Raw genomic sequence first — 21,563 nt, 5'->3', positions numbered from 1 at the left:
GACCATCAAAGCAGAACAAAACCACTTCTTGATCCTCTACCTGGCGTATTTAACTTTTTCAGTAACTCTTCAGAATGTTAGGGTTTTTAGAGGATATTCTTTCTTCTCCCCCAATAATATGTGACCAATTCATCAGTTAATCCTTCTAGCTGATCAGATTAATTTACTTTTCTCTGTTTCTCTTTTTGTATTTTACATTTTCTACTCAGTTCTGGCCTTTTCATCAGCCACACTTCAAATCGAAATAAGTACAGGTAGAAAGGAAACAAAATGATGACTTTTTGTAGATAATGTTTTTGATTTGCTTAATGAAAACAATGAAAAAGAGTCAACCAGAAATTATTTCAAAATAAAATCAACGGTTATGTGATAGAAAACAAATTCACATAAATCATTAGCATTCCTATATATTACCAGCAAAACCCAGCAGGAAGAACTAGAAAGAGAAATTCTGTTCATAGTTGATACAGAAGTATAAATATTTTTAATTGTGTCTATCAAAATGCACACAGGAAATAGATGGCTTCAATTCTAAAACACTTGACAGAAATACAAATAGACCTAAATAATTGGAGAAACATTACTTGCTCTTGGGTAGGTTGAGCCAAAATAATAAAAATGACATTATCTGAATTAGTTTACTTATTCATTGCTGTGTCAGTTAAACTACCAAAAGAATTTTAAAGAGCTTGAAAAAACATGCAGTTCATATGACATCTAGGAGGTATAGTGGATAAGAGTACTGAACTTGGAGTCAGGAAAACCAATTTTAGATTCTGCCTCAGACACTTTCTCGCTATGGGACCCTGGACAAGTCACTTCTTCCAATCCCAGTTTCCTCATATGTTGGAGAGAAGACACATTAGTGTACTGTAGCTGCAAATTAGTCCAGCCATTCTGTGACATAATTTGATACTAAGCCTAAAAAGGTGTATACCCCTTTACTTAGCTATTCTACTATTATACCTTTGCCCCCAAAGAAATAAAGAAAGAGGGAAAGGACCTACATATACAAAAATATTTGTAGCAGCTCTTTTGGAATGGCAAAGAATTTAAAATTAATGGGATGCCCATCAATTGGGAAATGACTGAACAAATTGTGATATGAATATAATGGAATATTTTATGACATAAATGATGAAATCTACAGTTTCTCAGAAAACTTGGAAAACTTCTGAAGTAAGCAGAACTAGGGAAAAATTACTAGAATGATAACATTATAGTATCTAAACAACTTTGAAAGACTATCGAACTGTGATTGTCTTAATGATAAACCATGAGTCACGTTTTCAGGCATGGTCAGTATGGGAATTTGTTTTGATATACTGTACATGTTTATACTTAAGAGTTCTGTTAATTTTCTTTTCTTTTTATTAAATGGATGAGCAGTGGGACAGATTATATAAATGCATCTATTTTTTTTTAATTTAAAAGAATACTTTGAAGTTTTTTATCATATTAAAGATTCATTTTTTCCTCTTGTCAGAGTATTTTCAGTTTTTCTGTGTAGGTTTAGATTTGGTTATAATAAACTCTGAACTCTTTCATTTTGGAATGTCTTATTTCAGGCTCTCTTCTCCTTTGTAGTGGAGGCTGCTAAATCATATGTGATCCTGACTCTAGCTCTTTTTGATTTCTTTGTAATATTTTCTCTTTACTCTGTAAGTTCCTAAAAGTTTTCATTTTAAGATTTCTTATAGGAAATGACCAGTAGAAACAGTTATTTCTTTTTATTATCACTTTGCCATTTGGTTCTGAGGAATCTGGGCAGTTTTCACTCATGATTTCTTACAGTATGGTATTTACATTTTTTAAATTTGGTGATCTTTCTGTAATCTGTTGATTCTTAAATATCTCCCCTTGACATGTTTTTAGGTGAATTTTTTTAATAGTACCTTATATTTTCTTATGTTTTTCCAATATTTTGATGTTTTCATATTATTTATGGTGGTATCTTTTTTTGGCCCATTTTAATTTTCAAGGAGCTCAATTCTTAGATAAAGTTTACTATAGTCTATTCAAAGCTGTTCTTTCCCCATTCTTTGCTCCTTAGCTATTGTTTCTAGTAACTTTACATTTTGTTTCTCTTGTTTCATTTCTTCCATGTGTTCAGGAATATTCTTTTCTCTTAGACTTTACTTGGACTGGTTGTGCAGTTATTCTATTCTTCTGGGGTTACCCTTTGGACTTTGATCGGTCCAGGCTGTTTCTTCACGATGTTCAACGTTTTCTAACATCTGTGTATATCTGCAGCCTCAGTTTCTAGATGAGGGGTTTGTACTTGGGTTAGTCTCTGCGCCCTTCCATACTCTTGAATTATTTAGGCAGGCCCTGCCTGTTCCTGAGTATGATGACTTAGATTATTGCCTACCTTTTTTAGGAGTTGTCTGACCTTGTCTCCTGCTATGTTTTAAGCTAGCGCTTCTTGGATTTTGGGTTGTTAAGTGGTTGGGTGTAGTCTCCTGAGATGTTGATCTGGCCCTGTCTCCTGTCATACAGGGGTATCCAGGCTTACCTGGCTGCTTGCATTCTTCGTCTTCCACCTGCCCTGGCTCATCTGTTCTCATTGCTTCAGCAAAATTCTAGCTGTCATTTTATGAAGGCCTTGTCTATACGGGGAAGTTTATGGCTGATTCTTTTTGGTTTTCTTTACTATTATTTCTTTTGGAACAATTTTAGAGGTTTACTCAGGCGTTTGTGGAGTGTTTAGGTTCCTCTAGGTACCTGCTAGCTTCCATCTTCCCACAGTTCCCTGGAGTTATAGTTTGTAAAAAATGAAATAAAATTACAAATCCTAAAGAAAAATACACCATGATAAAGGCATCAGGCAGAATCAGTGAGCTTGGAGTCAGTAAGTTTTGTTTTCAGATACCTCCTCCAACATTTATTAGCTCTCTTTCTTTCACCAAGTCGGCCAAGAAGTATTTATTAAGAACCTGTTTTGTACAAGGCACTGTGAGACACTGTTGATACAAAAAACAAAAGTGGGACATTAGGGGATCTACCATGTTCACTAGTAGTAAATGTAGGATGTTTTTAAAATAAATACACGATGAAGGAGGCATTATCAACTGGATAATCAAGAAATGCTTCTTGGAGGAAGTAGCTTTTAAAAGGGTTTTTGAAGGGAACTGGGAATTCCAAAAGATGAATGTGGGACAGAAAGCATTTCAGGCATAAGGGACAACCTGTGCATTGGCACAGAAAATAGAGTGTGAGGATTCATGGGGTGCTATGGAGAATTAGAACTTCTCTCAATTATAGAGCAGTTGATTGTGTCCCAGATTGTTTTAGCCTTGGCATATTCCTATGTAAAGATAATGGCAGTAATAATCAAAGCAGAAGTTACTAATAAACATTACCGATGATATCACTGACATCAAAAGACTTTGAGAAAAGCTTATAGTGCTTGGTTAGAATCTCTTCAGAGTATTTATGCAAGGACATGAGCAAGAACTTTGCTGAATGAGAAAATGCAACTATACCAGAAATATACATATTAATGAAATTATGGGTTCATCAAAGCCCCTATAAGATTAGCTGTTAAGGGTAGCACCACTACCCATACAGTTGCATAAGAGAGAAAATAATACCATGTTCTTTTGAAATTTCATTAATTTTTAATTTTAAAAAATGAGCTTTGACTTTCCCCTTCTCTTGAGTCTTGTTCTAATTGCCACAATTTATTAAAGATTAATGGAATTTGGGAAGGACAGCTAAGCTTCTTTGTAAAAGAATGATAGAGGTTATTAAGTTGCCATATGATTAACCAAAAAAATTAGAATTTTTCCTGACCTTGGTTGAATTTTTAGTACACACAGCTCAGACCAACGGCAGAGCTCGGTTACTACAAAGTACATTAGCAGCACCAGCAGGAATAGGGTAGTCCAAAGTCCATAAAGATGGATGCATCAGAAAGAAGGTGAAATGGGATAAATGAAGTGCTAGAATCAGCATGAACAAGACCAAAGCTGGAACAGCAGCCAAGACTCAAGAACAAGATCGGCAGGCTTAGCACAGAATCAACAAAGCCAGGTAGGATTAAGCATAGTGGTGAACGTCAAGGACATCCCCAGGTCAGTGACTAGAGAGAACAGAACTAGGAAATACAAACAGGTACTGAGAGAACTAAGTTACTTTTAAAAAAGGGAGAGGGTGGAGTGGCACAGAAGAGCTGCCACTTAAATTCTTTCCTTTAAAAAATAAGTCTTTATTGATGGCTTTTTTTTTTTTTTACATCAACATAATTTACCCCAATCTCCCTCCCTGAGACATTATATATAACAAATAATCATTTTTAAAAGAAGAGGTAAAAAAGAGACCAAAAAAAACCAAACAGCAAAACGTATCATATCAAAGTCTGAAAATATGTGTAATGTACGGTACTCATAGACTTCCAATCACTGCAGATTAGTATGGGAGTATCTACTCATAGCTCTTTGAAGCCAGGCTTGCTTTTTGTGATTTTGCAACATTGGCTTTTAATTTTTTTTTTTTTTTGGTGGTCCTTTCCACAGTCTCATCTTCCTCACCCTCAACCCCTTCACTCCCATATCATTCCTTTCCCTGGTTTTAGAATTTTACTTAAATTATCAAGTCCCCTTTCCCCCTTTTTATTTAGTTATCTAATTCTTCCCTTCTTCTCCTCCCCCCCAGTTTAGTTGTTAGTTAAAAATCCCCAGTCCTCTCCTTCACTTCACTTTTTTTTGTTTCCTAGGGGTTTTTTTTCCTCCCTTTCCACTCTTTTTCATTTTCTAAAAGAGATTTCTTTTACTATTTCCTCTTCATTAATCTCTTCTCTTTCTATTTTCAACTTTTAGTCTTTGATTCATGGTCTTTATACTTATTTATTCCTTCTTTAGTCTTTTTTGTGAAACTCGTGGAATTAAAGCTTCTAGAGTAACAAATTGAAGTTTCCTATTCTTTAAACAAGTTCATTTATTGCCTTGTGCATAGAAGCTTTGCCTTATGGTAGAAATTTCCCTTTGTCCCAGATCATTCAATCTGATTCTCCCCTCTGCCCTCCCTATGATCATCTTCCCCCCCTTCCCCCCATTTGCCATGCAGTCTCTTCTCTGGGTCTATCCTTCAATACGCATGCACTGTGACAATGCCTTTTACAAATAACTCATTTAATCCTCACAAAAACTCTAGTAAAATTTATTTAGTAGAAGATTGGTATAGTTAAACCTTTACTTTAGGAAAATCTGTGTGGGAGCTGAAAAGAAGATAGATTGGAGTGGGGTGAGACTTAAGTCAGGGAAATCAATTAAAAGTCCATTTTTATAGTCCAGGCCAAAGATGAGGACCTAGAGTAGTCACTATGTAAGTGGAGAAAAAGGAGCATGTGCTGACTGTATTGTAAAGGTGGAAACTTAGGTGGAAAAAGGTGGAGATTTAGTGACTAATTTAGATTAAAGGTAAGTAAGAATGAGGCCAAGATTCCAAACCTATGTGATTAGGAGGGTGGTGATGACTTTCAACAGGAATAGGAAAGAAAGTTCAGAAGAAACAGAGAAGTTTGGGAGGGGAAAGATAATGAGTTCTGTTTTGGATCTGTTGAATTTGAAGTGCTGACAGACATCTGCTTTGAGATATCTAGTAGGCAACTGCTTTCCTAGATGACCTCTTTCAGTTCAGTGATACTCTCCCTGTGACTTATCCCTCAGCCATATCATGTAATCTCCTTATTGGCTTTATAATCAGCAAAGACCACCAACTAATTATTTTGATTCATTTTCTGTTTGTTATGAATACCATCCACACAGGCGATCTGGTACATGAAGCCAATGTCATGTTTTAGCAAATAGCCAGCAAAAGTTTCCCATCCCATTCTCAAGCAAACCACAGTGTGTTTGTTGTGTAGTATCCTACTACAGAGGATCTTTTTTTCAACTCTGTATCTTCATTGTAAGAGATGTTCCGCATAAAAGTGGTTCATGCATTTGCAAGGAGGATCTTCTGAAATATATTTCATGGCATTACCTAGTAAGTTTCCTGTCTGTACTCTTTTTTTCCAGACTTGTTGTGGAGAGAGAAGGAAAGGGGAGACAGGACTGGAATTCAGGAGAAATACTAGGGCTAGATATGTAGATGTGTAGGAATCATCTTCATAGAGATAACAGAATCCAATGGGAGCTAATGACATTCCCAAATGAATTAGAGCAGGAGTGGCAAAACATGACTTTCAGGCCAAATTCAGCCCCAACTTGTTTTTGTATGGTCAGGGAGTTAAGTGGTTTTTAAATACAATAACACTTTATTTTGACATGTAAAGACCATTCTTAGCTCTGTTAGACTGCCTAAAAACCGGCAACAGGCAGAATTTGGCCAAAGAGCCTGTAGTGTGTGGAATTCTTTGTATAGAGCAAAAAAAGAAAAGGGCCCTGGATTCGTCCTTGGGGTGCATGCACTGTTAGTGGATATGAGCTGGATAAAGAACCAGCATAGGAGACTGAAAAGAAACCTGACAAATAGGAGAACAAGGAGAGAAGTGTAATGAAAACCTGGAGAGGAGTACCGAGGAGGAGAAGATAATCGGCAATGTCAAGGTTTGCAGAGAGGTCAAGACGATGAAGATTGAGGAATAGGCTAGATTTCAGAGTTTATGTAGTAGTGAGAGGAGAGGAAGTGGAATTTAGCAGAAATGGGGAAGTTAGGATGGAAGGATAGTAGTATTCAGGTGAAGGTGTGTTAGGGATAAGAGAAACCAGGACAAGGAAAGGCAGTAGTAGATAAGGAGAGATTGATAGGAAGTGGGGATGATAATAGTGGTAAATATGCTGAAGCAGATTGGAGGAGATGGGATCAAGGTGCATAGAAGAGGTCTGGCCTTTGTCTTTGTATCCCCAGTGCCTAGTATGATGCCTGACACAAAGGAGACACTTAATAAATCCTAGTTTATAAATGTTTATAGCAGCTCTGTGTTGTAGTAGCAAAAAACCGGAACTTACAAGTAGTACTCACTGTTGGAAAATGGCTAAACAAATTATGTCATATAAATGTAATGGAATGTTACTGCGCTATAAAATGTGATGAATGGTTTTGGAGGAAACTGGGAAGATCTCCTTAAACCTATGCAGAGTGAAGTTAAGTAGAACAATTTATACTATCACAACAATATTATAGTAGAATACAACTATGAAAGTCTTTAGAACTTTGAGCAATACAACAACAAACTATAATTCCAGAGAACCGAGGATGAACCACATCTTTTCTGGTGGAAAATTTATGGACTTAAAATTCAGAATGAGACACAATTTTGAACATAATCATTAAGGGAATTTGCTTTATTTTGTTACGCATATTTGATTTTCTTTTGTTTACTTGAGGCAGAGAGAAGTAAGGAAAGAAAATAAATGCTTATTAAGAGGGGGAAGGGAATCATGTCAAAAGAAAACTAGGTAAAATACAATTTTGAAACATTATCATTGATTGATTGAACCTGAAGTGAGTCAAGCAAATGTCTTCTCCCTCTCATTCCCCACTTTCCCCTACACTTTCTAAATTTAAGTGATATATTAGGAGTTCAAGTACTTGGAAATAGAAATCTCAGATGAAATAGAAATCTCAGATACCAACTGATTAGCATGCAGATCCTTTTTTATGTTCATTTGACTGAGAAATAGATAAATAGTCTTTGCTTTCTTATGCTATTTCTTTGCTATACTGGACACTTTTTCTGAGCATGAGTTTACTCCATGCAATAGAGTAATGCTTTTGTGCCTTCTTGGCATTTTTCTACTTATGAATATGCAACTGCCTGAGTAGACTGAAGATAACTGTAGGGATTAACTATATTGAAATTCTAGCAGTAGACTAGAAGTTATAATTCTATTAACAGAGTTCCCCTGAACATTGGCAGAAGTAGAGCAAGTTGAATGTTGGACTGGTAAAAGCTTCATGTAATTGTTTTGCTTCCCAACTGAATCAACCCCTTAGTATACTTCTGATTACTCAAATCTTATTGATAGTTGGCCATAAATATGTGTCTAGAAGTGAATTTTCTTTCAGAAAATATAAGGTTAATTAATCAGACTGCTGTCTTATTAAAAGCTAAGCAGGGAGTCCCAAATCTGAAACTTCTTATATTAATTTATAGTCCTAATTGAAGGCTTTTGCTACTCTAACCTAAGAACATTTTTAACTCTAGTTGGATTTTTCTGACTAGAGAGGTTTTTTTTTTTTAAGAACCAGAAAAAACATGTCTTCTTAATCAAAAACATAAAGGAAATTGGCTCTCCAGTAAGAATACCATCCTTGTCCATTCTTTTAATACCTGTCACTTAGATTTTACAGTGTTGCATCCATCCTTATTTCCTCTAGAGCAAGGCTCCTTAAACTTTTTCCACTCATGGCACCTTTTTGCCTGACAAATTTTTACACGACCCAGGTATCTAGGTATATAAAATAGGTATACAAATCAAATGCTTATGATAATAAATCATAATGAAATATGTTTTTAAACAGTTCTTTGGTATACATATAATTTTTCCATTTTTTAAAAAAGGCATTTAGGGTTAAGTGAGTCGCGCAGGGTCACACAGCTAGTAAGTGTCACGTGTTTGAGGCCGGATTTGAACCCAGGTCCTCCTGACTTCAGGGCCAGTGCTCTATCCACTGTGACACCTGGCTGCCCCTGTTTTACCATTTATTAAAGAGGAAAGCAGATCTGCATACTAGTGAAATGGATGTGCTTGTTTATTTGTACAAATGAAATCATGACTAATGGGAAAATATGCTTAATGTGAATATATAAGTAGAGCCTATATCAGATTGCATGCCATCTTGGGCAGGAGGGAAGAGGAGTGAGAGGAGAAAATTTAAAACTCAGTCTTAGGTAATTGAATGTTGAAAACTAAAAATTAATTATCAAAATTTTTTTTAAAAAAACAGAAGGAGAAAAAATAAAGAATCAAATCTTGGCAGAATATTTGATACTGCAGGATGTAGAGCATCTTCAACAGTTTTTAGAGTTGATGAGTATTTTGATTTTATAATCGTCAATTCTGAGAACGCTGCTTTGCATAAATGTGTAGTACAAAAATGGCAGAGGTATGTTTAGGACCATTTTAGAAATTTTTGAAAATTCTGCCCTAATCCCAAGCCAAAATTCATTTAACGATTTTGTATGTACAGTAAAAACACTGCAATTCATAACATACAGTAGTCTTGAATCTGAGCTGAAGTGCTTCTGGCAGAGTTCGTTGGCATTGCATGGCATGACAGCATGCGCAGGGCAAAGTGTGCATGTTGTGTGTTCAGAACCAAGGCTGCAATGAAGTTGTGCAATGCAACACAGGCAAGCATTGCCAGAAACACTTTGAATTTATTACATTTGATTTTGAATTAATTTTTGGTCATTGTACATTCAGAAACCTTTTGCTGTTGCCAAGTTTTTCACAACCCCCACATTCAGTTACACAACGTCATACAAAGTCGTAACCCACAGTTTAAGAAGCGTTGCTCTAGAGGACTTGGTAGAGCATTTTTTTAGAGTCTGTTCTCAATTTGTATTAACTTACAAGTTAATCCAGAAAGAGAGCAGAATCCATGAAGGATATCTAGAACCATTTTTCTTTCCTCATGAGTCTTAAGAAACAAATGTATTCCAGCTCTTATTTCCCCTATGTGCACTTGTTTTAATCCAGCTGCCTTTTCTATCTTTATTCTCTTTAAGTTTTTTTTTTTAAACATCCTCTGTGGGATTGTGGCGTTAAAGTTTAAATGTACTTACTTTATTGTCCTTGACAGTAGTAAAAAATTTTATGTAAAGATATCTTTATACATCTTTTCCATTTTTTTAATGTTGTTTTTCCATTTTTGTTCCAAAATTAGCTTGGCTTGACTTTTTTTGAATTGTATTTTATTCAGCTTTCTTTAAACGAGTTTTACTTCTGCTTCTTCTCTCTGTAAATGGATTTCTATTCTTTAATGGTATTGACTCTGAATGCCATCTCTGTCTGCTAGACATGCAAGTCAAAGTTTTCCAGGATTTCTAAGCTCTACATGTTTTGTTTTGTTTTGTTTTTTTATCCTGTCCCTTTCTATCTTTTCCATCAAATCACAGCCTCAAAAATTTCTTCTCTCTTTCTCAAATCTTCACTCTCTCCCTATCTACTGATTCCTCCCCTGCTGTCTTTAACTTGACCAAATTGCCTCCTCATTAAAAAACCATCGCTGGAGGGGCAGCTAGGTGGCACTGTGGCTAGAGCACTGACCCTGGAGTCAAGACATCCTGAGTTCAAATCCATCCTCAGACACGTGATGTCACTTATTAGCTGTGTCATCAGTCACTTAACCCTGATTGCCTCACCAAAAAATAAAGAAACAAACCAACGCTAGACCCTACCACCCTCCCAGGATTTTGTCCTTCATCTCCTTCCCTCAGCCAAACTCCTGTTAAAAAAGTGTCTACACTTATTGCTTTTTCTTCCCTCTCACTAGTTCCTCAACTCTTTTGTTGAATATATTCTTACCTTGTCACTCAACTGAAACTTCTCCAAAGTTATAATGATCTCTGCATTGCCAGATCTGGTGGTCTTTACTCAGTCCTCATCCCTCTTTACCTGTCTACTGTCTACTCTACACTGTTGACTAACCTCTTCTTCTGGATACTTTTTTCTCTCTAAGTTTTCATGACATTACTCTTCCTCCCTTGGTTCTCTTGCTGTCTCCTTCTTGGTTTCCTTTGTTCATTCATCATTCATATTGCACCCCTTATTGTGGGTGCTCCCTAAGGCTCTGTCCTAGGCACTCTAGTCATGGCTCAATATGCTTTGCCTCTTGCTGATGTTATCACCTCTCATGGGCTCAATTATTATCTCTATTCCAATTACTCCCAAATCTCTATACCCTGTCCTAATCTTTCCCATGTGCTTCAACCTCTACTCCCCCTCCCCATCACTGTTTTTGCCTGTGAGAAATTTCACACTGGCTGCCTTGGAGACATCTCTGACTCACCACCAACAAAACTAGTTATCTTTTTCCCCCAACTCCACCCTTATTCCATACTTCCTTCTTTCTGTCAAAATACTGCTGTAATTCCAATCTCCCAAATTCATAACTTTGTAATCTTGTGTGATCCTCACCTCCTCACTTTCCCTCAACTCTGTATTAGTCATTTGCCACACCTTGCTAATTCTACCTTCACAACATCTCTGAACATCTCAGAACCATGTTACCCACTCATTACCACCTTAGTTAGCACCTTAGTTCATTTCAGTAGCCTCCTAATTTGTTGGCCTGCCTCAAGTCAAATTTCAGGCCATCCTGCATAGTCTGCCAAAGTGATTTTCCTCAAATAATAATTCTAACCATGTGATTTCCCTGCTCAAAAAATTTCAATGTTCTCTTTTACCTCTCAGATCAAATAAAAACTCCTTAGCTTTTAAAGCCCCCTATAACCTCACCCAAGCTTCTCTTGCCAGACTCATTGGACACTAATCTGCCTCTCAGTACTTAAATCTATTCATACTGGCTTTCTCTCTGTTTCTCATGGCATTTTCTCCTGTCTTCATATCTTTGCAATATCTGTCCTCCAATGACTAGAATGTACTCCCTTCTCACCTTTGCACTCACCTCCTTCACCTCTTTCTTTGAAGGAAAAAAAAAACCTTTCTTCAGGACTCACCTAAAGTGCTACCTTCTTTCTGCTTCTCATTCACTTATCTACCCCAATTATTAGTGCCCTCCCTTCCAAACTGTCTTTTAGTTACCTTGTTTTACATTTATTGTCTTTTTTCTGAATATACTGCATATGTACTTGTCTTAACTATTTGAATGTAAGTTCCTTATGAGAAAGATTGATTTCATTCACTGTATTTGTGTCCCCAGAACCAGTGACAGTCACTGTGATAAATAGGCATGTAATAAACACTTGTTGATGACAATAGATTTACCTCAATTAAACTTACATATGAATTCAGTATAGTTTGTATCCATGTCCTTTCTTCTGTCCATTCCATTCAGATCTTTTCCATTTTTCTTCCATTTGGTGTTATTCTTCTATGCTCATCCTCAAAAGCTCTCTTGATGATTTTGCTTAGTTGGTTCTCTTGCGAAGCCTATTATTAATACTTTGTTTAAATGAGTAAGGTTGCTTACCGTAGTTTTATCTCACTTTTATTTTATGGCTTTGTATTACATTAATAATCACTTGTTTGCTGTCACTTTCTTTTTTACAAAGTTGTTCAACATCCAATTTGTTTAGTGAATTCACTTTTTATGTTCCCAAAACAACCAAGACATTTTATTTCATGGGCATTTGGTTATCTTTCTTTGAACTGCTTATGGTAAAGATTTTCAAAAAGACCACCATGAAAATAATGTGATTTATATACCAACATATCTTACACAGAATGGTATTGCTTTAAGATTATATTCCATTAAGTTGCTTCCTATGCATACATCAGAATTATTCAGGCTTCCTTAAAAAATATAACAACAAGGGCAGCTAGGTGGCACAGTGGATAGAGCACTCACCCTAGATTCAGGAAGACCTGAGTTCAAATCCAGCCTCAGACACCTAACACTTATTAGCTCTGTGACCCTGGACAAGTCACTTAACCCCATTGCTTAGACATAAAAAAAATTATATATATATATAAAACAACTATGGCAAGACCAACAAAATGGTAACTTCTAACTTGATGTCTTGTCTCTGTAGTTCTGTACCTTTTTTTCTTATGTATTTGACTCTGTGGTTTTGATTCTTAGAATTTTGTAACTGTAAATTCTAGCTTTCCTCATTCTGATAAATGTAACTGAATTAATATTGCTTACTACAGAATATATGCAATTTGTGAATATATTAATAGGTAAGGCCTTTATCCAATTTATTTATTCCTCTTCCCCAATAGAATCTGAGTTAGCGTTTCACATGTAGATTTCCAGTGAGGGGGGAAATCCATGAGTACCTCTACAAAGTCTTTGATACCTCACTTGCTAGAACACGGCAAGGGCTTTCTCCTGGTACTCCCCCAATAATTGGCATGTGCTGCAGTATTGTATAAGGTTCAATTGCCCTGTACTTTATGCTTTTACCTCCTAAAACCAGGCAAGAAAGCTTCTTCTTTGACCAATAGTTTCATAGATGAGTAGAAAAGCTAGATGAACGCTCTGTATTTCATGAAAACTGGTATTTAAACTTGAAACAAATCAGACAGAAATTAAGTTTAGACCAACAGCTTTCACCAGATAACCATGATAAGCTCTGAATCATTTATTGACATAAATACAAATTTGTCATAAATTAGAAAAGAAGAGAAGAAGATATCTTTAACAACTGTGCATAAGCCACCTCCAGAGAGACATGATGAGCTCTAAGGGCAGACTGAAACATTTTTTCCCTCACTTTTTCTTTCTTAATTTCTTAATTAAAAAAAATTTTTTGCAACATTGCTAATGTGAAAATGTTTTCTGTGACTTCATATGTAAAATAGACATTTATTTCTTGCTTTCTCATTAAGTGGGAGATTGGGTAAAGAGTAGAAGAGAATTTAGAATCGAAAATAAAATATTTTTAATATGCAAACAACCAACTATGGATGAGGAGAGTTCTTGACCAAACAAGAGATACAAGTGATCATAAAAGATAAAAGGACACTTTCAGTTGCAAAAAAATTGGAAAGCTTTTGCGCATGTGCACACACAGAAAAAGGTAGAATTTGGAGGATAGCAGTTAACTGGGGAAAAAATATTGGCAGAAAAATTCTCTACTGATAGAGATCTGATATCTAGGATATATGATAAATTGATACGAATTTTTTTTCAAAATCTTATTCTGAACTTTAAACTCAAAATAAAAATGGGCATTTCAGTATACAATAGAATAGAAAAAGAAGTTTGTACATGAAAATACAAAACAGTATGCTCAGCTTTCCTTTTTAAATTGTAACTTTCAGTGCCATCCTGCTGGCTGATTATTTCTGGCCTTCTCTTCTGTGGATTTTTTTTTTTAACAAAATGATCTAGAAACTTTTTTTTTCTCTTCATTTTTTTAAACTACTCCCTTTTTGTAGCAGTTGCCTTCCAGAAGCTTTTTCTGATCATCTTGTTTAGTGCTCTCTCCTTTCTCAAATTACACTTCTCTGATTCCTTTCCTGACCAGCCATTCCCCCCAAATTGGAATACAAGCTCCTGGAGACTAGGAACGATTTTTCCTTTTGTCTTTGTGTATGAGGTGCCTAGCATACTTACTGTCTTATACTTAGGCATGCCATGGATGAAGAGCTGTGCTGGAATCAGGAAGACTTGAATTCAGCTCCACCCTCAGACACTTACAAACTGTATGACCCTGGACAAATCACTTAACTTATGTTTGCCTCAGTTTCCTCATCTGTAAAATGGGTCTAATAATAGCACTTACCTCTCAGTGTTATGAAGGTAAAATGAGATAATATTTGTAAAGCAGTGCTTGGCATGTAGTCAGTGCTATATAGATCTTGGTTATTATTGTTGGTATTGGTCCTCTAACACATGAATCTTTAGCAACATTACCAAAATAGCTTTTAGGGGAGAAGAAAGAACAGGGCTTATTGTTAGTCCAGATTGGGGGTTGGGGGAGAAAGCTAAGGTCATATCTGGTGGAAAGGCAGGAAATTGCTACAAAATCTTTCTTGTCACATTTTAATTTTTCTCTTACAGAGTCCTCAACTTATGCAATCTTTGGGAAGTCCTATGTGCTCAACTCCATCCTTTTACCCTATCAATGGGACTTCTGGTCTTCCAAAAGACCACACAGCAACACACCACATCAATGGAGTGATAAACTGGTTAGTTTTTTTAAATTTACATTGCTGCTGCTTTTTTTTTTTTTTTTTAAGTAACACGGTACTGAACTTACTAATCATGACTTGATTGTCTTAAATAGTGGTGTGATTTGATTAATGGAAAAATGAGACTTCCTATTCAGGCTTCACAGGGAATTTGGCCCAGCTCACATGATTTTAGTATCTGATTCCAAATTTATTTTATTTATCTGCCTTATGGTGATGTAGTGAGGATAGCACTGTTTATACCTTAAAGCACAGTACAAATATGAGGAATTATCATTATTATTAATTTTCCTAAGCATAATGAGGCTCTAGGAATTCTTTTACTCTAACCAAATATAAGATACTTAAATCAAAATATCAGTTAATTTACAGTACATCTGCCAAGATAACTGGCTTCTGATGAGTTGATCCTCATAGAACATTCAGTTACAGAGTGCAAGTTTGTTTGATGAGCACAGAATTATAAGAGTTCCTCTAGATATCAGGCTTTCCTTCCAGAAATGTGTTCCATATCAAAACAATGTACAGGGAGTTAGGTTGTTTAACCTATGTGAGTGTGAGCAAGTATGGATGGATTGTGATCTGCAACATCAGAGGGAATAACCACATTCATGAGGTTACAGATCCATTGGAGTTTGGAAGAGATAGTTTTCCATTGAAGAATATAAGTACGTGAATTAGTCATCAGTCACTTAAGAATATTAATTATGGAACACTCAACTGAAGGCTGTTTTGCTAGCACTTTTAAATGACTTGTGTTATAAATTTTATCTACTTGTAATTGCAATATGTGTGTGCCTTTTTAGAAATATTTTTGCCTTGTTAAATTTTATGATAATGGTTGTTATCCCATTTGTCACAGCTGTTTTCTTCACCTGAAGCCAACAGTGCTCTGTTTTATGCTAGTAATACTATAATACATATAATTACCATAATAAGAGGAAGAAGCTTGATAATATTATTTTAGAGCTGTGTTCTCCAACCTCAGTCTTGATCTTTGTAATGCTTATCCCCAAAATCCTATTATGCCGACCTTTGTACTTTTGTTTGAAGAACATATAATTAAATTAACAGTCTTTTGAAGAAAAACAAAGATTAAGATAATGGTTAGAAATAGATTAGTAATAGACTTTTTAATGTGATTTGAGTTTGAGAATACTTTTGTAGACCTTAAAATTTGAAGTGATAAAAGTCAACCATACCATTTGAAAAGTACATGTGATCCTTTAAAAGGTTGATTAATGTGAAACAGATCATTGTTTTTCTTTGTTATAATGGACTGTTACAATGGAGGGTCCGTTTTGGAGGAAAGGGGATAAATGACAGTGATAAAATTACAAAAGATAAAAACAATTTTTTTAAAAGAAAATATAACATTTAACAATTCTGAAGTGAAAATTATATAGTGAAGTCATAAAATAGAAAAAAGGATTGCTAGTTTTACCTACAGAAAATACAGAGTTGTGTAATAACAACACATACTGTGTTTGAAAATTGTAGAGGGTTGGGCAGCTAGGTGGTGCAGTGAATAAAGCACTGGCCCTGAAAGGAAGACCTGAGTTCAAATCCAGCCTCAGACCAAACACTTGACACTAGCTTTGTGACCCTGGGCAAATCACTTAACCCCAATTGCCTAAAAAAATAAAATAAAATAAAAATTGTAGAGGGCTGACTTGTTAAAGCACTTTGTAAACTGCAAAGAGCCATATAAATTATTATTAAGGGGAAGTGATATTTTGAGCTAATCAACAGTTACTCTGTACAGATTGTTTATTTAAATGATTAATTCATTAGAACTAGAGAATCCTGTGTAGCTACTCTGTAGAGATTGCTATCGAAGTGATAAATTCATTAGAATTAGATGATTATCTCCCTTGGATAATCCTAGAGAGACTCTGACTAATCTGAGAAACCTTTTGTCCATTTTCCTTGTCATTCACTAAAAACTTCTAACCATATACAGAGTGTCCCCAAAGCCTTAGCTTTAATAGTTTACTTAGTTTAAACTGTAAAAGCTTCAAGGATACCCTTTGTCTCCCTAGTGATTGTAAAATTATAATTTTTTAAATTACTGCTTATTTTGCCCTAGATTTTTTGATTAATGCTTTATTTTGGAGAAGCAACTAGATCTTAAATCTTAACCAGGTTAGATTTTAAATCGTTTAAAGTAAATGATCTTTAGGGAGATTAATTTCACCTTTTTTGTGGTGATTCTTATTTGTTTCTGTTTCAGTCAGAACATTTTCTCTGGCCTTGTTCATAAAATTGAGGGAGGTGGCGTAATGTATTCAGGGGCTTTTAGTGTTCATTAGGACAGTTAAGTGGTACAGTAGATAGAGTACTGGGCCTGGAATCAGGAAGACTCCTCTTCCTGAGTTCAAATCTGGCCTCAGACACTTACTTGCTGAAGGAGCCCTGGGCAAGTCACTTAACCTCGTTGGCCTCAGTTTCCTCATCTGTAAAATGAGCTGGAGACATAAACAGCAAATCACTTGAGCATCTTTCCCAAGAAAACGCCAAATGGGGTCACAAAGAGTTGCACATGACTGAAAAATAACTGAACAACAAAACCCTCATTGTTTTCATCCAATGGTAGGAAAGGTTAAATATATTAATATTATTATGGACTTGGGCAGTTTTTCCTTTTAAAACTATTCATCAGCATAGTCAGCCCAGGCTGCCAACCTGCAAGTCAACCATGAAAACACCTGAGGTGCTTTTTCCAAACTTAGCTTTGCATCATGCAGGTCTGATAATATTTTGCTGGGATGTGTAGAAACAAATCATGTCCTAGAAAATATTAGGTTTCCAACCACAGCTGCTAAGGAATTTGAAATTATTTTCATTATACTTGCTACACATTCTCATATTGGTATAATCACAGGTAATTCATAATTGTCTTTTTATCCAGTCTTGAAGTACTGCTTCCTTCTTAGAGCAGTTTTCTTACTTTGATATTGTCATGGACTGTGTAATTAGGATGTCTTCATCACTCAATCAAATTTGCAGTGTCAGTCCAACTCAAATAATATTACTTTATGTTAATACTTTTTACTATTATATGCTTTGTTCTTTCAGAAAGAACACTATTTATTGTAGAGTGATTTCTGTGGAGCATCCTAGTGTAGTTACTATATAAAAATTCAATATGAGTGAATAATTTCATGTTACATCTTGTATTAGGAGTTCTGACTTAACGTTTTAGTATCCTTGTGTGTATCTGCTTGAGCACAGAGTTTAGGAGTCTGAAAATCTGGGTTTATATGCTCTACTTACTAGCTGTACAAGTCATTTAAACCTCTCCTTATCAATCTTAGTTTCCTCATATATAAAATGAGAACATGATTTCATCTGCCCTTCATACTTCACTAAAGTTGTTAGTCTCAAATAAGTTGTGTGAAAGGGCTTTGTGAATTGTAAAACATTGTGTAGCACTATATGATGAGTGACAGAAGAACACATAGCCTCCTACTTTTCTCTAACCATATAACTTCACCTCTAATTCAGGACTTCATCACTTTTTGCCTGGACTAGTATAATAGCTTCCTATGTGGTCTCCCTACCTTCATTTTCTCCCTGGCTGCACAATCTGTCTTTCATACAGATGCTAAATTGATTTATAAAATACAGGTCTGGCCATCATACCATTCCTCTTCTTAAAAAGTCTTCATTGACTCCCTGTTGCCTCTAGTATAAAATAAAAGATCATCAAATGATTATCAAACGAGGTAATAGTTGTAAAGTGCTTGGCACAATTGTAAGTGCTTAATAAATGATGATCCTCTCCTTTTCCTTTCTGCCTCTAAAATCTGACTCCTGCTCACCTTTTCAATCTTATTTCTTATTACTTTCCTTTATATGTTTCTTTCTGTAAAATTGGCCTACTAGATATTCTTCATTCATAATATCCCGTCTTTTGTGCTAACAGTATTCCACATCTGGAACATAATCCTTCTTTACCTCTGACTCTGAGGATCACTAAGTTTCTTCAAAGTACAGCTCAGAATCCACTTAATACTTAAGAGATCTTACCTCATTTGCATGCCCTCTCCCTAAAGATATTAGCACTCCTTCTTGAAATAACTTTTATGTACTTAACTTTCTTGTGTGCATGTTATATCCCCCGAAATAGTATGGAGTCAGCATTCAACAAATCTGAGAGTACTCTGGAGCATTTTTTTTATTGACATCTTTTGATTTTTATGTCACTCTCCTCCCTCCCCACTACTGCCGCTATATCCTTTTCCCCTTCTTTTCCCACCCAGAAAGTCAGAGTTATTTATTTCTCTCCCCTCTTTTGTGCCTTCTTTTTCCAACCCATTTACATAAGTATTTCTGAAGGATGAGGTTTTAAAAGAAAGAGTTACTAATATAGGTTTTCTAGTACCTTTTTATTATATCTTTTTTTAAGCTGTCCTCTACTTAGTTGTCTTCATTGCTTCTCTACCCTTTTAAATCTTCAGTTTTTCTCATTGATGTTTTATATCCATACTTTTTTCCTTTAGTTTTTCAGTATCATTCATGTAAGTAAAGCTTCTGAAGCATAATATTTGAACTTCTTTTATCTAGGTTCTGTGTGATTGCCTATGTAGTCATTTTTTTCTTGTGTTCCTCACTCTTAGAAATATCATATAATTTTCAACACATAATTGAAACCTTTAATATCATTAAATTCTAGCTATTATAGGGACAATGTCCAGAAATATTGGCAGTGTGATAGAAGTTACCCCTTGCCCCAGATCATGCTACCTGGGCCCATTACCCTGATGGATCAGTCTCCATCCTCAAGGCTTTACTTGGCCTTCCCTGGTGCTGTTTTCCTCGAACTCTTGAGTGCTAGCTACCCCTAGGAGGTCACACATCCCTCTTCCTAAGGAAGAAAGGTTCCTCTCTTGGCAAAACAATCTCTCGAAGAAGTCAGCCTTCTGATGTGCAAATTTTGCCCATGTTAAGCCTGTTGTGAAGGCCTCGTCTCCCACTCCAGGTTCACACCTCCTCCCCTAAGACAATGCTCTTCAGTGACACCCTGTCCCTCACCTCTAGAACAAGACTATTTGGGGGGGAGGGGCAATTTTGTGACTTGCCCAGGGTCACACAGCTAGTAAGTATCAAGAGTTTGGTCTGAGGCTGGATTTGAACTCAGTTCCTCCTGACTTCAGAGTCGGTTCTCTATCCACTGTGCCGCCTAGCTGCCCCTTGAACAAGATTTGCCTCTACCTTCAATTCCTTTTCCCACAGCCCCACTTCTTGCCAACAAATATCAGTAATCATCATGCCTTTATTCTTCAGCCATGAACTTAGTGTAGGGGTATGTCAACTATTACTGGGCCGTTTTTATTCAGGGGGCTGATTATATAATTTCATTGTATTAAATGTTGCTCAACATAAGTACGCCATTGGGTAGGACATAGACATTTTGGTCATATAATTAATTCTAATATCTTAGCAAATTATTTTATTATTTTCACTGGGTAGTCAAAGTTTGGCTTTCACATTTATTAACATTATTTAATAGGTTCCTAGTTTATTATACCCTTTATTAAAAGCACATTAAGAGGCAGAATGGCTTAAAAGATAAGAGAGCTTACCTACAAACCAGGAGGACCTAGGTTCAAGTCCTACCTCTGACACATTGATTCAGTGACCCTGATCAAATCATCTAACCCCTCTGGGGATATCTGGAGAAGTTACCAACGTACCTTAGGTGAGGAAGTTTTTCACCAATGGTCTCCTACAACCAGAGAAATTATAAGTCTATTCTTTGTACCCATCCCTGTCCCTCAACATTACTGCATGCTTTGTTGACATCTGATGTACTTTCAGTATTGGCGGTTAATAATCCTGTATTTCAATGGATCTCATTTCATCAATGATTAGTGCTAATCACTCTCACAATTAGTGCTAATTACTAGCCATCCTTATCTTCTTGTATTCTGTGATTTTTGTCACACACACATGCACATGCATGGCATGGCAAACCGAAAGAGGCCTTCTGTAGCTCTTTAGTCCTCTTTGGGCGCCAGTAAAATAATTTTCCCCTCATTCTTGCTAAATGACTGACCCACCTACTTTTCCAGTCATATGTTACCTTTATGATATCAACCTTACAACTTCTTGCGTACAAATCATCATATGTCTCAATCAGAATTTATTGTACTTATTTGTTTTGACAGCTAACTGCTACCCTTATCTCTTGCCATTCTGAAACCCATAATATGATATAGATGTTGCTTAGAACTTAGGCAGAAGGGGAGAAAATTGGCATATGGCTTCATTAATTAGTTCAAAGTGAGTTATCAGTATATCACATGTACCCCTTCACTACAAATACATAAAAGTATGGTTCAAAGACAAATAAAAAGTAGACTTTAAATTTCTTTCCATTTTAGATTACCTAACACTCCTATTCTTTGCTGGTAGGAATCATGTCTTATTTGTTTTTGTATTTTTTCCAAAGCTTAGCATTCTTCATTTCCTTTTGGATGAGGAGAGAGGGCCAGACAAGAGCAGCTGATTCCCTCTTGTGGGTACTTCCTGGTGAGAAGACTCCTACCAGTACTCATTGGCAACTGCTCTGCAATTTGTAATCAGAGAATTACTTGGAATTTTGAGAGGTTAAATAAGTGATTTGATCCATAGTCCCATGGCCACTGAGGGTTTGATCCCAAGTCTTCTTGACTTGGGGTCCATTTCCACAGTGCCATGCTGCATTGGACATAGTAGATCTTTAAAGGGGTGTGGGAGTGAGTGTGTGTGTGTGTGTGTATTGTTTGTGTTTGGATCCAT

At 36.0% G+C, this 21,563-nt stretch overlaps 1 protein-coding gene across 1 annotated transcript in view; it reads left to right on the top strand.

Annotated features, from left to right (window-relative positions):
• The window catches only part of LOC114028008 (KAT8 regulatory NSL complex subunit 1-like), a 172,114-nt gene that overhangs the window by 91,498 nt on the left and 59,053 nt on the right, over positions 1-21,563 (top strand). The window contains exon 5 of the mRNA XM_027842175.1: positions 14,647-14,774. Coding sequence (XP_027697976.1) covers positions 14,647-14,774 — 128 coding nt within the window. The remainder of the gene's footprint in view (positions 1-14,646; positions 14,775-21,563) is intronic.

The sequence above is a fragment of the Vombatus ursinus genome, unplaced genomic scaffold, assembly GCF_900497805.2.
Source record: "Vombatus ursinus unplaced genomic scaffold, bare-nosed wombat genome assembly UNPS02014867.1, whole genome shotgun sequence".
NCBI classification, from domain to species: domain Eukaryota; kingdom Metazoa; phylum Chordata; class Mammalia; order Diprotodontia; family Vombatidae; genus Vombatus; species Vombatus ursinus.
Note: the sequence above shows the minus strand (reverse complement) of the source record. Positions and strands in the feature narration are given on the sequence as shown.